Here is a 17,317-nt window from a genome sequence, read left to right on the forward strand (position 1 = left end):
AACACTAATCTGTTCCTTATAAAAAGATATTGTAGAGGACACAGATGAAGTCACATGAAAAGGTATGTATGGTATGTTATAGAGAGGGGTGCAGAGCTTCCATGCCCTTTCTGGGCACACCACCTTCCAGGCACCTCCATATGTTCAGCAACCTAAGCCTACACTTCAGAAACATAAGAAGGCTCCATCACAGGGGCATGGTTCATTACCAACTTAACTTATAGCCATTCTTTCCTTACCAGAAGACCATGGGGTGAGGCAAAAGGTTCCCAGCTTCTAATCATGGCTTCATATTTTTGGTGAATGTCCTCATCTCAAAGTCCATGATTAGAACAAAAATGCTTTTATCACTCCAGAAATTTCAAGGGTAGCTTGAAATTTGGTGCCGTACCAGGAACTAGATCACTAATCTACTACTAGAACAAAGATTTTTGCAGTCCCTCAATTGATTGGAAAATTGCAAAAGTTTTAGGAACTTCTGGGAACCAGGATAGAGACCAAATATGTATTTCCTATTATAAACCACAATATCACAGAAGCTAAGAACAAGCTTCTATATTCCTAAGGTTGATGCAAGCAATAAAGTAGTAATACACACCCCTTGCAAAGATGCCTGATGTGCATCAAGTGCTATGGTTATGCTAGCCATTATGTGTAATGACTGCCTGGAGCTAAAAGAGTGCTCTTTTGGCCTTGGTGGAACATTGGGCTCAGCTTGCTTAGTTCTGACTCCCAGAGAATCTGATTTATTTGGCCTGGACTGTGGTTGGGATTTCTAAAATGTTAAAGGAAGATTATGATGCAGCACTGTCCAACAGAAATTTAGAAATTTATGTTTCTAGTAGTTACATTTGAAAGGTGTAAATAATTTTAATAATATGTTAACAGCGTGTTTCATTATTAATAACAAATAATATATTGACATTGTGATAGTATTATTGATTATAATCTGTTTTATTTTACTCAGTGTTATGATCTGAGTCTAAATGTCCCCCCAGGGCTCATGTGTTTAAGGTTTGTTCCCACCTGATGGTGATACTGGGAAATGGTGGAACCTTTATGAGATGGAGACTAGTGGGAGGAAGTTAGGCTATTGGAGGAGTGACCTTGAAGAGGATATTGGGATACTGGCTCCTTCCTCTCTGTTTTTGCTTCTTGGCTGTCATGAAGTAAGCAGCTTTGTTCTCCCATGTATTCCCTGCTGTGATGTTCTGCCTCACCACAGACCCTAAACCAATTGAGCCAAGCCACCATGGGGTGGAACTTCTAAAACTGTGAGTCAAAATAAGTTTTTCCTATTTTTAAGTTGCTTACCTTAGGTATTTTGTTACAACAGTGGAAACTTGACTAGCACACTCAAAATATTTCAGATATTATTTCAACATTGCTATTGTTCCAAAGTGGTCCTCAAATTACATGGATTGGAACTCAATTTCCAAAGTCATACATTAATGGTATTTGGAGGTGGGGTCTTTGGGAGGTAATTAGGATGAGGTCACAAAGGTGGAACTCCTGTGATGCAATTAGTGGTTTTGTAAGAAGAGGAAGAGAGACCCAAGCTAGCCCACTTACTCAGTCTCAGCATGTGATGTCCTCCACCATGTTATGGTGCAGTAGGAAGGCTCTCACCAGATGCTGAGTAGAGGCCAGTGCCGTGCTTTGAGCTTCCAGCCTCCAGATACACAAGCAAAGTAAAACTTCATACTTTAAAAATTACCTGGTCTCAGGTATTTTATTCTAGCAAAAGAAAATGGATGAAGACAAGAGTAAAACCCATAAAATGATGATTGAAAACTCTTAGGTTCATTATGTAAGGGAAGATAATTTGTCCTCTCTGTTCTTTCCTACAACGATAAACTAACATTTAAAAGACTAAACCTTGCTTATTTATGGGATAAGCAAAAGAGATCGACCAAAAAAATCTTCAGTTCCACCATTTAGAGATAAATAGTATTCTCTCAAGTGTATACTCTTACACAGTTATTTTTTGGTGTATACACTTACATACCTTTGAATAGAAACATGATCCAATAGTGAGTGTTCTGTTATAACATGCTTCTTTATCACCTAATAGCTTTATGAATATATTTTCAAATAATTCAGTTATGTCCTATAACATAATTTGAAATCACAGCATATTGCATATATCTTTGTTTAGCTAAGCACCCTTCTACTTAATCAATGTCCTAGAACTGGGCATATAATTTGCTTCCCCTAAATTGCTAATCATATACATTCTGATGCCAAGAGAGCGTCAATTGGTTTATGAATCCAAAGTGCTTCTTGTCTTAGAGCTAGCTGAGGCAGGTGCAAAAAAGAAGGCAATATTTTATTCCTACTGTTTCACTAAACCTGACTTGTCTTGGAGAGCAGCCAATGGGATACATTTTGTAGAGGAATGCATGATAATGCTGTGGAAATGATACCAAACAACTTGACTGCAAGTGACAGCAGAAATTACACCCTCCAGGGGACACCAAGTTTTCTCAGGGCTCTGCTAAGAAGAATCTGCAAGCTCCTAAGTGACTGTTTCATGCTTGACGTGCCAATAGCAGCCAGTGCTTGAGTCTGAGTTGACTTCAGCTCTTCCTGGTGTTCCTTTCTTCCTTTCTGATCTTAGTGTTAATCACTAAGAATAGTGGGTTTGTGGGTGGGTTAAGAACTTTTTGTAACTCAAGAAGCCTCAGATGTTAAGATTTCAGTTTCTCCGGCTTACAGAATTTATGTAATTGTTTGTTTATGCATCACCTGCATATCACATTTCTGATTGTTTTACATGAAATGAAATTCTCTGACAATTCTCCAAATGCCAGCCCCTCAGCCTGCCTTTGCAGCCATCATTTCCATAGTAATAAAGCCAATACATAGCTGCAGACTGCCTGACATTCCAACAAGGTAGACACCAGTCTTCTGAGCTGATCCACTGAATTGGGCACTTCAAACTGAGGGAGCAGTATTCCTCCTGTTTTATTACTTCTATTCCTCCTGTTTTATTAATTCTACTAAAACTATGCACAGGGAAATAAATAGTAAGGTTTTCTTAAACTTGGAGGACTAAGAAAATCGACTGCTAGGATTTGATGAGTCTGTGTCTTTGTTAACTATTTACTAGATGGTCACTTTTGATGTGGACTGGTTTGCTTATATTCAGTGTGTAATATGCCCACATGCAAATTCAATAAAACAAGGATTGATTGTGTTTTCTCTCTGGGTCTGCATTGTTTATCATGTCTGCAGAGACAGAGATGAGCAAGAAACACATCTGTCTTCAAGGAGTTCTAAGTTTAATGGTACACACACACACACACACACACACACACACACACACAAATACAATTGCAGTTGAGATAAGTCTATAACAGAAGAAGGACCAATTCCTTGTTGTCAACCATAGTTACCCTGCTCCGTTATAAAACACTGGAAGGTATCTCCTCCTCTGCAGCTGCACCCCTGTATCATTAACCAGCATCTCTAACCCTGCTTCCTGACACTGTGTTTCCCTGGCTCTGGCAGTGATTCAAAGTGATTCATTTGGCTGAGGTTGGAGGAAGGCTTCTTGGATTAGATCTGGATGGAAGGCAAATGGGGAGTAGGAATTTCAGGCTAAGGGGACTGTCAGGACAACACTGTGCTAACATGCAGGCAGTGGTCAGAAGTGGTGATGGTTTGTTGAGGTTGCTGAAGATGCACATAGGGAATGGAGCAAGAGGTGGCTGGAGAAGTGGGAGAGTCAGATTTATGATGCACTTTGATTGTTAAAGAACTTACATGTTGGAATAAACTGAGGAGTCTATCCACCGTTGAGAAGATAAAGAAAATACGGACATATATACAATGGAATATTCTTAAAACATGAAAAGGAATGAAATTCTGCAACATGGGTGAACATGGGACATTATATTAGGAGAAATAATGCACAGAAAGACAAATGCCACATTTTCACACCATATGTGGAAGCTAAAAAGTTGATCTCAGTGACACAGAGAGTAGAATAATGGTTCACAGAGCCAGGAAAGGGCAATGGGGGAAGGAAGTGGGGGAGATGCTGGTTAATGGGTACAGGGGTGCAGTAGGAGAGGAGGAATGACTCATGCTCTACAGCATAGTAAGACATATATGGTTGACAACAACTAGTTAAATATTTCAAAATACATCGTAGAGAGGATCATGAATATTCCCAACACAAAGAAGTGATATACATCTGAATATGTATCTGAGCTGATGGACGTGCCAGTTACCCTGATCTGCTCATTGCAAGTTGTATGCATGGATTGAAAAGCCACATGGTGCTCCATAAATATGTACAAGTATTAAGTGTCAATTAAAAATAAAAATATATTAAATAAATTAATTTTAAGAAGAACTTAGATTTTATGCAAAAAAGGAAACTTGAGATCTTTTAGGAAGATGGTAAATGTTATGAGAGCTGTGTTTAAGACCACCAGGTGGCAGCACTGTGAGGGGAGGAAGGGACTTGATCTAAAGAATAGGACAGCGGACTGTGTTCTTTCTTGCTAAGCTGGTAGTAGTTCCTATAGCTATATTTGAGCTGAAGAACACTTATTTGGGGGAACAAATGGAAAGATAAGCAAAAGGCTTGAGATAGGACTGTAGATGCTGGCTATTGGTGACAGCCTATGAAACAGCCTTTCCTGGGTGGTTCTTTCATTATCAGCGTGATATGATTTGAATTCCTTCAAAACATTCTTTAAAACTGGAAATGCTTGCAGTATTATGCTGCATGCAAAAATTATATATATATCTCCTGCACTGGGCTATAAATAACTTTAAGGCAACAGGAAAGTAATTCCTTACTTAATTCCTGGCTGTCCTGTTCCAACTGTGGAACTCACTGGGGAAAAAAACTCCATCTCTCAGACTGACTTGACCTTCGTTGTTCCACTTTAATGTGCACACCACACATGGCAACTTGGAACCATTGCTTTGTGAAATTGTCATCTTCTCTAGCCAATCATTGTGTCCTTGATGGCAGGAAGCATTGTTAAGTCATCTTGGATTCCCCAGGGCACTTGGCCCAGAGGCAGTACTTAATCCTTGTGGAAGGAAGGAAAGGAAGGACAAGAGAGAGAGGGAAAAAGAAAGAAGTAGACAGAAGGAAGGAGGGAGAGAAGGAAGAAAGGAGTGAATGGAAAGAGGGGGAAAGGAGGGAAAGAAGGAATCGAGAGAGAGGGAACAAGGAAGGGAGGAGGGAAGGTTAACCTTGGCTGAGGGCTTTGGGTTGGCCTGGATGAGAGCAGGTAGAAAAGGTTAACAGAGATGCTGAAGGAATGCATACATGTACTCAATTCATCAAAAATCTCTCCAGTAACTTGACAGAGGAAAACTGATATCATTCTACAGTGCATTAGCTAAGAACAAAACACAGTTGTACTATTGGGCAGAAACAGTTCTTAAGCGATTATTTTAAATATTCCTGGCCAAAATATACATTCATATGTTTCATTGTATATTCTTTTGTTCATTCATTCTTTCCAAGCTAAGACAGGGCCTGGGAGAGAGACAGCTGGGTCCTAGCCATGGGTCCCTCACCAGCTCTATAACCTGGCATAGGATGCTAAAGCCTCTATTGACTTGTAGTACTGATGGGACTGACTTGTATGTAAAGTTGAGTAAGAAGTAAATGACTTACTGGATGTAAGCAGCTGGTTCAATGCTTGGTTATGTTAGCAGGCTCCCTCTAAGTGTCTGTATGAAGTGCTCACTAAGTACCAGGCATATTTAAAACAGAGTGGGCCTTTGTATTTGCAGGTTTTACAGCCCCAGATTCCATCAACTATGTAGCAAAATATTTGAAAAAAACCCCAAACATTACATCTATACCAAACAAATGTATGGATTTTTTTTTTCGACATTGCTCCCTAAATATGGTATAGCAACTATTTAAACAGAATTTACATTATATAGATAAAGTAAATAACTTGGAGGATGATTTAAGTTATGCTTTAAGAAGTGCACGAATTCTATGCAAATGCTACCTATTTTATGTAATTGACTTGCACATCCATGGATTTTGTTATCTGCAGGGGGTCCTGGGACCAGTCCCCCATAGACCCTGAGGGATAACTGTACTGGGACCAAAAAGAAAAAGGTGATACTGCTCCAGCCCCAGGAAGCTCCTAGTCTAGTGTGGATGACAACTGGGATAAATGTTTATATAATATGGCAAGTGCTACAAGAGGGCTATGTGCCCCACAGTCAGGGGACAGAGAGGAGGCCAAGGAGGAGAGCAGAATTGAATCTGTCATCTACAAATTACAGTGATGTTCACTTGGTTTCCCTCTGGTCAATCTGCCCTTAAGTTCCCTGTTTCCTGTTCTTACAGACAAACTTCTTCTGTGTCATTGCTATATCAAGGTGACTCTGCTGTCTTCTACATCTTTTGATTGGAAAGGATAATCCAGTCAGTTGCCAGGATTGTTACTGATTAAAATCCTAATTTCCCTGAGCATAGAAATAGACAAGGAGATGTTTCTGGAATGTGAGACTGAGTTATGCTCCCCCTTGGCCAATGAGAAGAGGAAGGAGGCCCTGGGAAAGAGGAAGCAGCAGAAAGAGAACAACTTGTGGGGAATGCAAGTTGCAGAACAGACCCAAGCTTTAATTAAACAAAGAGGTATCTCAGGGCCTTAGTTTGGTTGGCAGGCAAGGATAAGGAGGAAATGGAAGGTGGGGCAGGCTTGGGGGGCTGGTCTGTGCTTTTGTAGTTATGTATGGCAAAAATGCAGCAGGTTAGTGAATTGAGAAAAGGGAGCTAATATAATGGGCTTCTGCTTATCTACTTTGAGTCTAGCTACCTGATGGCCCTATCAGTGATCAACCCCAATGGAAGAGGCAGTGACACTTGCTAAGTTTCATTCGTTTTTTTTTTTTTCAGCATCCATTGCTATATTGAAGAGACTCTGATATTAAAGAGATCATTGAGAGGAAATCTGTAAACATGTTGAATTCTCCTGGATTTTTGGAATGTTGGCTCTTTTTGCTATCAGTTTTTCTTTATTGTTACTTACAGTAACAATTTTCTGCTTGAACTCATCGATACATCGTTTCATTTTGATGTTTACAGCAGCCCTGCAAGGAAGGCCCCAGGGATGGACTTTCTTATTATTTTTATGTAACAGGTACTGGTGAGTGAGATTAAGGTTGTCCAAAGGTGAGGGGAAGAGCCAGGGCAGATAGCTTACCTCCTTTCCTTCTTCCACAGAAGGAAAACTTGGGGAAGTCCTCGTCACAGATGGGATAGGAGAAATTCAAAATAGACGAACCATCAGAAACCAGAGCTATGTCAAGAAACAGCTCTTTGATGTCTTGTCCTAAAGAAAGGAAGAGCATCTTTATTACTGTTTTGCTGCAGTCAAGGCCGTCAAAGTTCATAACAGCATGAACTAAATTCCCATTAGTTTGCTCTGCATGGGTAGTAATTTTCTTTTCTTGGTAAAACAGCATTTTAAATCATGTCTCAGGGGATTTTGATGATGACCCTGGGTAGGGAAGTGGCTCATTCTTAAATGTTACCTGTTTGGGGCAAGGTAACTTATGGTCTGTACTCCCCAGTCCTGTTGCTATAACCTTTGATGGGGTGTCTGCAGGTCTGGCTTCTAGAAAGTCCCAATTACATAGTATTATTTATTCCTCATGACAGCAGCAGGAGTGGTCAAGCCTGTAAGTCCCTTACTGTTGCCAGGCAGACACTGCGCACAGTTGCACGGAGAGCTTCAGGGATCTATCTGGTGGTGGCTTCCAGTTCTTTCTGCCTTTTTCTCCATTACTGCCTTTTGTATTCCTCCTTATCCCTCTTTTATCTCTTTCTTTATTTACCAAGGCATTTCTTGAGGTACTGCTGGAATATAGATATTGTGTAAAATTCTAGAAACACAGAGTTTCATGAAAGTTCTCATTCTGGAAATGCTCCTTCTCCTTCTCTGGAATGATTCCACATGTTTATTAAATCCTTCTGTTCAGATTTTGATAAAACCATTTTAGAAAAGGGGATACATTAATAGCTGTAGCAAATACACTGAGTAACTGTAATGACACGATCAAACAAAAACCAATCAGAAAGTGTACTGTTCATTGATTGGGGTGAGGAGAGATTTTACACTTTTTTTTCTGGGTCAAGATTTGAGAATGTGTAACAGCTATTCAGGAAACAAAATAATGGCGAATTACACTGCTGGTAGGTAGTAGATTTGTTTGTGGCACAGATAGCCGAGTAGAGCCTCTCTCCTGTGTAGACGCCAATACTCAGTCTGAAAATAATTTCTTTTTTTTGCTAGGTATACTGATTTCAGGTGCTTATATCACCCAAATGAGTGTCTGGAGTCTTTTTAGTGCAAAAGCATAGCATTCAATGAGAGTTCTGCTCTACCTAGCTATTACCCAGAGAGAAGAATGAAAATGAAGACGGAAATAGTGTTAATTCCAGAGAGTGATGGGGGAATAGTGTAGTCAGCTGTTGTAGTTAAGCTAAGTCAGTTGACTGTGGAGTTGGAAGAAGCTGTGCTATGTTTTATTTCAAGGTAATAATTTCTACTCACTCAGAATGATGCCAAATCTAATGTTGAGATCTGATTTTAATTGTTTGGAACACTGGTCAATAGAAAAGCCAAAATCCTGCAATGGATCTGCCAAGAGAAAAACAACATCTTATTCATGAGTGCATTGTATACTCAGAAACTCAGATTTAAAATTCATGCCAATTATGTTATTGTTTTCACACAAGTCACTAAAAATTACTCAAAAAAACACATTGCCCGATATATTTTTATGTCTGTGATGTTTTTGCCAGCCCCTCCCACTCTGTCCAGGCAATGTCATGTCCACTCTTACAGTTGGTCAGTGTGTCAGTGTGGTGTTCACTCTGACCACAGGGAATGGATACTGGGTCATGAAAGTTGGGTTACATCTTTATTTCTTAACAGTTTTGTCATTCAAATTTTATTACTTTAAATTTTATTATCATTTGAATTCTTTTAGTTCCTGAACTTTTGGATTTAAAGTTGCTTGTAGATTCCACAGAACAGTTCATAAAACGTTGGTTGTTAAAATTAAGACAGAGATAGATGTATGCAAATTTTCAAACTTAAGACCTGCCATTTTAATTCTATCTTATCCTATCCCATCCCATTCACTGTAATAAAAATTTTCCCCCAAATATTCCATTATATGCAAGCTATTGCATTAGACATCAAGGACATAAAGATAATACATTTCACACATAATTTCTGCTTATTCAAGAGGCTCTAGTGGCTCATCTATGCCTCAGAATGAAGTCCAGAAATAACCTACTCCCCCATGATATACCCCACATCATGAATTCATCTTGTATTCCTTGATACTGGCAACATACACACCCAACATATTTCCACCATGTTTGTTTGATTTGCTTGTACACTTTCTTCCATTTAGGCAGGTGCTCTACTACTGAACTACAACCTCAGCCCTTCCTACTCCTTATTTAGCTTCCACAGTCTAAATACTCAGGTCTTGCTCATTCCCATTTTTTGAGAAGACTTCCTTGGGATTGCCAAAAATATTCTTTTGCTTCTCTGAATTCACAAAACAGTTATGTCAGAAATTCTTCTGAGTGAGTGCAAATATGCACAGTTATCATTCAGTATGTATGGGAGACCGGTCTCCATTGATAACAAAATCTGCAGATGTTCAAGTTCCTGATGTAACGTGTCTTAATATTTGCATAGAATCTATGCACACCCTCCTGTAGGTTTTAAATCATCTCTAGATTATTTACAATACCTAATACAATGTGAATACTGTGTAAGTCATTGTTATACTGTATTGTTCAGGGAATCATGCCAAGAAGAAAGTTTGTACGTGCTCACCACAGATGCAAATTTTTTGAAATATTTTAGATCTGTGGTTGAATCAGTGGAACCCGTGGATACCAAGAAGCTTCTGCATCACTTTGTACTTCTTTGCCAGATGACATATCCCACAACACTTAATGTAAACATTAGACCCTGTAAAAGTAGGAGCTGTTTTTGTTGTTTTATCTTCCACTTCCTTTCCCTTTTCATTTCCCACTGGGCCTAAGAGCAGAGAGCTAATTTTAGTGAGGTTGACCTTGTGCTAGTTACTGAGCTGTAGACTTTATGAGTTTTTCTTTTATTTCTCCAGGCTCCCCAGCATCAAGCACATCTGACACACACTAAGCACCCCATAAATGTATATAATGAATGGGAGGATGAGTCATCTAGTAAGTTAGCCATTTCTCATCTCAGAATCCATTCTTCTGTACTCTGTTTTGTGAGGTTGGCCTCGCTTTAATCATTTCTCTTTTTCCAGTTGCCAGTTTAGGTGCCAGAAGGAGGCTGCAGTCAGAGAAGGGACTTGCTTCTTGTGTGCTTGCAATAGTGTCACTGGTCATGGTCCATCATCCTAGCAGTGTCAGTTGGCTCCAGTGGTCCCGCTTGCTTTTGCACCTTTCTAGAATCAGATGGTTTCAGCTTTGTGAGTCACCAAGCTTCTACAATGATTGTACCTCAGAAGTGGTTGTCCCTTCTCTTGAACTCTGTCTCAGCCTCACAAGGTTTGTCTTAAAAGCATCCAAGTTCTCATAACTCCAACCTCTTTCCTCTCCTTTTCTCTCCCATCCTTTTGGGCAATAGCTGTGTCTTCATCATCCTTTTTTTCTTTTGGTTTTCTAATAACTGGTTAGCCAATTTCCTATACTAAATTCTTTCTGTTAAAATAACTGGTATGGTCTCTGTTTTCCCAACAGGATTCAGACTGGTAGAATAAAGAATAATCTTGAGAGATAAGTGTGATTTTTCCTCATTTCACATATAGAGGATGTAGATTCAGAAAAGTTGTGTCAACTTAACAGATCCTGGCAGAAAAGTGCCAGTGTTGAGTTTTAAACCCAGAGTTAGTGGGTGCCTAGTATTGTGCAGTGATACTCAGAAAGTAGAGACTCAGCTATGTATGCTAATTATTGGATTTGTAGAATAGCTTGGAATATTTTCTGTGTGGGCATACAGCATAGGATAATTGTTTCATATCTGATTTCCATTTCTGTCAAGTTATAGCTTACATTTGCCAACAATAGTGCTACAGACAGTTTTAACATTCACACTACTGACCTGGAAGGCATAGCAACATCTATGGTGTTTGCCATGGAAATGATCACTAAGCAATTCCAACCTTGCAAATAGAACAAAGCTGTACCTTTGTTTAATCAAAACCTCTTGGTGTGGTCACTAATTGTCTTGGCGTGGTCACTAATTGTCCTGAAATATCTTTTTATCTTATGCTCATTGAACTCATACCTAAGCATTTTCATGCTGTTTCAGGATTTCTTTCAGATAAGAAAGGGGGATGGAGACAAGTGTTCTTACTACATACTTGACACTTAATATTGAAAAAATACAGGTCAATTAACAATGTTTATGAAGGTTCATCCTCCAAATTGTAGGTAAATTTAAGTTTCCTTCTGAGGAAAAATAAAAGAGGTTAGGTATGCATTGCTCAGTTAATGAGCAGTTTCAGAATTCTACTGGTGTTTATTAATATTTTAAACATATAGATAGAATAAACTAAAGGGAGGAGAATGAAATAAAGCATTTCCTTGATACTAGAAAACTATTGTTGTTAGGAAAATAATCTTACTAAGGAACAAAGTCACAAAGAAAGCAGCAAGTTGCTTCTCTCTTCTCTTATAAGGAAATGCATGCAGAAACAGAAAGATCTCTTTAAAAGCACTCAGGGATTTGGTGAATTTTCCTGCAGTCATTTTGAATTTACATGTGAGAGCAATATTTTTTTTTTCATTTATTTTATTGTTTTTACATTTACTTACATGTGTACACATTATTTGGGCCACTCCCACCACCCTGCTCCTAGGAACAATACACTTTTTTTATTGTTTTATTATTCATATGTGCATACAAGGCTTGGGTCATTTCTCCCCCCTACCCCCACCCCCTCCCTTACCACCCACTCTGCCCCCTCCCTCTGCCCCCCCACTCCCTCAATATCCAGCAGAAACTATTTTGCCCTTATCTCTAATTTTGTTGTAGAGAGAGTATAAGCAATAATAGGAAGGGACAAGGGTTTTTGCTGGTTGAGATAAGGGTAGCTATACAGGGAGTTGAATCACATTAATTTCCTGTGCTTGTGTGTTACCTTCTAGGTTAATTCTTTTTGATAAAACTTTTTCTCTAGTTCCTGGTCCCCTTTTCCTATTGGCCTCAGTTACTTTTAAGGTATCTGCTTTAGTTTCTCTGCGTTAAGGGCAACAAATGCTAGTTAATGTTTTAGGTTTCTTACCTATCCTCACTCCTCTCTTGTGTGCTCTCGCTTTTATCATGTGCTCAAAGTCCAATCCTCTTGTTGTGTTTGCCCTTGATCTAATGTCTGCATATGAGGGAGAACCTACGATTTTTGGTCTTTGGGCCAGGCTAACCTCATTCAGAATGATGTTCTCCAATTCCATCCATTTACCAGCGAATGGTAACATTTCGTTCTTCTTCATGGCTGCATAAAATTCCATTGTGTATAGATACCACATTTTCTTAATCCATTTGTCAGTGGTGGGGCATCTTGGCTGTTTCCATAACTTGGCTATTGTGAATAGTGCCGCAATAAACATGGATGTGCAGGTGCCTCTGGAGTAACCTGTGTCACAGTCTTTTGGGTATATCCCCAAGAGTGGTATTGCTGGATCATATGGTAGATCAATGTTTACCTTTTTAAGTAGCCTCCAAATTTTTTTCCAGAATGGTGTACTCGTTCACATTCCTACCAACAGTGTATGAGGGTTCCTTTTTCCCTGAATCCTCGCCAACATCTGTTGTTGGTGGTGTTGCTGATGATGGCTATTCTAACAGGGGTGAGGTGGAATCTTAGTGTGGTTTTAATTTGCATTTCCTTTATTGCTAGAGATGGTGAGCATTTTCTCATGTGTTTTTTGGCCATTTGAATTTCTTCTTTTGAGAAAGTTCTGTTTAGTTCACTTGCCCATTTCTTTATTGGTTCGTTAGTTTTGGGAGAATTTAGTTTTTTAAGTTCCCCATATAGTCTGGTTATCAGTCCTTTGTCTGATGTGTAGCTGGCAAATATTTTCTTGCACTCTGTGAGTGTTCTCTTCAGTTTAGAGACCATTTCTTTTGTTGAGCAGAAGCTTTTTAGTTTTATGAAGTCCCATTTATCTATGCTATCTCTTAGTTGCTGTGCTGCTGGGGTCTCGTTGAGAAAGTTCTTACCTATACCTACTAACTCCAGAGTATTTCCTACTCTTTCCTGTATCAACTTTAGAGTTTGTAGTCTGATATTAAGATCTTTGATCCATTTTGAGTTAATATTGGTATAGGGTGATAAACATGGATCTAGTTTCAGTTTTTTGCAGACTGCTAACCAGTTTTCCCAGCAGGTTTTGTTGAAGAGGCTGTCTTTTCTCCATCGTATATTTTTAGCTCCTTTGTCAAAGACAAGTTGGTTATAGTTGTGTGGCTTCATATCTGGGTCCTCTATTCTGTTCCACTGGTCTTCATGTCTGTTTTTGTGCCAGTACCATGCTGTTTTTATTGTTATTGCTTTGTAATATAGTTTGAAGTCAGGTATCGTGATACCTCCTGCATTATTCTTTTGACTGAGTATTGCCTTGGCTATTCGTGGCCTGTTGTGTTTCTATATAAATTTAACGGGAGATTTTTCAATCTCTTTAATGAATGTCATTGGAATTTTGATGGGAACTGCATTAAACATGTAGATTACTATTGGGAGTATAGACATTTTTACTATGTTGATTCTACCAATCCATGAGCATGGGAGATCTGTCCACTTTCTATAGTCTTCCTCAATCTCTTTCTTCAGAAGTTTATAGTTTTCCTTGTAGAGAGGTCTTTCACATCTTTTGTTAGGTTTACACCTAGGTATTTGATTTTTTTTTGAGGCTATTGTAAATGGAATTGTTTTCATACATTCTTTTTCAGTTTGCTCATTATTAGTGTATAGAAATGCTAATGATTTTTCTATGTTGATTTTATATCCTGCTACCTTGCTGTAGCTATTGATGATGTCTAGTAGCGTCTGAGTAGAGTTTTTTGGGTCTTTAAGATATAGGATCATGTCGTCTGCAAATAGGGATATTTTGACAGTTTCTTTACCTATTTGTATTCCTTTTATTCCTACTTCTTGCCTAATTGCTCTGGCTAGGAATTCCAGTACTATGTTGAATAGGAGTGGAGATAGTGTGCATCCTTGTCTGTTTCCTGATTTTAGAGGGAATGGTTTCAGTTTTTCTCCATTAAGTATAATGCTGGCTGTAGGTTTGTCATATATAGCTTTTGTTGAGGTACTTTCCTTCTATTCCTAGTTTTCTTAGAGCTTTTCTCATGAAATGGTGTTGGATCTTATCAAAGGCTTTTTCTGCATCTATTGGGATGATCAAGTGGTTTTTGTCTTTGCTTCTGTTAATGTGGTTTATTACACTTATTGATTTTCATATGTTGAACCACCCTGCATTCCTCGGATAAAGCCTACTTGGTCATGGTGAATTATCTTTTTGATGAGTTGCTGAATTCGGTTTGCCATTATTTTGTTGAGGATTTTGCATCAATGTTCATTAAGGAGATTTGCCTATAGTTCTCTTTTTTTGGAGGTGTTTTTGCCTGGTTTTGGGATAAGTGTAATACTGGCTTCATAAAATGTGTTAGGCAGTTTTCCTTCCCTTTCTATTTCGTGGAACAGTTTAAGGAGGGTTGGTATCAGTTCTTCTTTAAAGGTCTGATAGAATTCAGCAGAGAATCCATCAGGTCCTGGACTTTTCTTTTTGGGGAGACTCTTGATTGCTGCTTCAATTTCATTTTGTGTTATAGATCTATTCAGTTGATTAATTTCCTCTTGGTTCAGTTTTGGATGGTCATATGTATCTAGAAAGCTGTCCATTTCTTTAAGGTTTTCAAATTTATTTGAATATAGGTTCTCGAAGTAGTCTCTGATGATTTCCTGGACTTCCATGGTGTTTGTTATCTCCCCTTTTGCATTCCTGATTCTACTAATTTGGGTTTTTTCTCTCCTCATTTTCGTCAGGTTTGCCAGGGGTCTATCGATCTTGTTTATTTTTTCAAAGAACCAACTTTTTGTTTCATTAATTCTTTGTATGGTTTTTTTGGTTTCTATTTTGATGATTTCAGCTCTTATTTTTATTATTTCTCTCCTTCTATTTGTTTTGGGATTTGCTTGTTCTTGTTTTTCTAGGAGTTTGAGATGTATCATTAGGTCATTGATTTGGGATCTTTCAATCTTTTTAATATATGCACTCATGGCTATAAACTTTCCTCTCAAGACTGCCTTAGCTGTGTCCCATAGGTTCTGGTAGGTTGTGTTTTCATTTTCATTGACTTCCAGGAACTTTTTAATTTCCTCTTTTATTTCATCAATGACCCATTGTTCATTAAGTAATGAGTTATTTAGTTTCTAGCTGTTTGCATGTTTTTTGTCTTTACTTTTTTTGTTGAGTTCTACTTTTACTGCATGGTGATCAGATAGTATACATGGTATAATTTTATTTTCTTATATTTACTGAGGCTTGCTTTGTGCCCTAGGATATGATCTATTTTGGAAAAGGTTCCATGAGATGCTGAGAAGAATGTATATTGTGTATAAGTTGGATGAAATGTTGTGTAGACATCAAATAGGTCCATTTGATCTATTGCATATTTTAGATCTTGGATTTCTTTATTGACTTTTTCTTTGGATGGCCTATCTATTGATGATAATGGGGTGTTAAAGTCTCCCACAGCCACTTTGTTGGAGTTGATATATGCTTTTAGGTCTTTCAGAGTATGTTTGATGAAATTGCGTGCATTGACATTGGGTGCATATAGGTTGATAATTATTATTTCCTTTTGGTCTATTTCCCCTTTTATTAGTATGGAATGTCCTTCTTTATCTCATTTGATCAATGTAGGTTTGAAGTCTACTCTGTCAGAGATAAGTATTGCTACTCCTGTCTGTTTTCGGGGGCCTTTGGCTTGGTAAATCTTCTTCCAGCATTTCATCCTAAGTCTATGCTTATTTCTGTCAGTGAGATGGGTCTCCTGTAAGCAACAAATTGTTGGATCTTCCTTTTTAATCCATTTCATCAAACAGTGCCTTTTGATGGGTGAATTAAGTTTGTTAACATTAAGTGTTACTACTGATAGGTATGTGGTGATTCCTGTCATTTAGTTGTCTTAGTTGTTTGAAGGTTTGATTGTGTGTACCTAAGTTGAGGTTACTCTCTACTGTCTTGCTTTTTCTTTTCCTGTGGTTTGGTGCTGCCTGTCTTTTCATGGTTAAGTTGGGTTTCACTTTCTGTGTGCAGAATCCCTTGAAGAATCTTTTTTAGTGGTGGCTTTGTGGTCACATATTGTTTTAGTTTCTGCTTATCATGGAAGACTTTTATTGCTCCATCTATTTTGAATGATAGTTTTGCTGGGTAGAGTATCCTGGGGTTGAAGTTATTTTCATTCAGTGCCTGGAAGATCTCACCCCACGCTCTTCTTGCTTTTAATGTTTCTGTTGAGAAGTCTGCTGTGATTTTGATGGGTTTACCTTTGTATGTTATTTGTTTTTTCTCTCTTACAGGCTTCAATATTCTTTCCCTAGTTTCTGAACTTGTTGTTTTAATGATGATATGTCATGGGGTAGTTCTACTTTAATCTGGTCTGTTTGGTGTCCTGGAGGCCTCTTGCATCTGTATGGGAATATCTTTCTCTAGATTTGGGAAATTTTCTGTTATTATTTTGTTGAATATATTACACATTCCCTTCGCTTGCACCTTTTCTCCTTCTTCGATGCCCATGATTCTCAAGTTTGGTCTTTTGATGGAGTTGGTGAGTTCTTGCATTTTCTTTTCACAGGTCTTGAGTTGTTTAATTAATAGTTCTTTGGTTTTTCCTTTAATTACCATTTCATCTTCAAGTTCTGAGATTCTGTCTTCTGTTTGTTCTATTCTGCTGGATTGGCCTTCCGTTTTGTTTTGCAGTTCTGTTTTGTTCTTTTTTCTGAGGTTTTCCATATCCTGGGTTGTTTCCTCTTTAATGTTGTCTATTTTTTTCCTGAATTCATTTATCTCTTTATTAATCGTGTTCTCTGTTTCACTTTGGTGTTTTTACAGTGCTTCTGTGGTTTCCTTTATTTCTTCTTTTGCTTTTTCAAATTCTCTATTTTTGTTGTCTTGGAATTTCTTGAGTGTCTCCTGTACATTTTGGTTGACCCTATCCAGTATCATCTCTATAAAATTCTCATTGAGTACCTGTAGTATGTTTTCTTTTAGATTATTCTTGTGGGCTTC

At 38.3% G+C, this 17,317-nt stretch overlaps 1 protein-coding gene across 3 annotated transcripts in view; it reads right to left on the reverse strand.

Moving 5' to 3' along the window:
• Ly86 (lymphocyte antigen 86) overlaps positions 1-17,317 on the reverse strand; it is a 64,625-nt gene that overhangs the window by 23,525 nt on the left and 23,783 nt on the right. For all 3 annotated transcript variants that reach the window (XM_020172697.2, XM_074082956.1, XM_074082957.1), the window contains exons 2-3: positions 8,556-8,642; positions 7,203-7,331 (exon numbers count right to left, since the gene is read on the reverse strand). In XM_020172697.2, coding sequence (XP_020028286.2) covers positions 7,203-7,331; positions 8,556-8,642 — 216 coding nt within the window. The remainder of the gene's footprint in view (positions 1-7,202; positions 7,332-8,555; positions 8,643-17,317) is intronic.

Source organism: Castor canadensis, chromosome 8 (genome assembly GCF_047511655.1).
Source record: "Castor canadensis chromosome 8, mCasCan1.hap1v2, whole genome shotgun sequence".
NCBI lineage: Eukaryota > Metazoa > Chordata > Mammalia > Rodentia > Castoridae > Castor > Castor canadensis.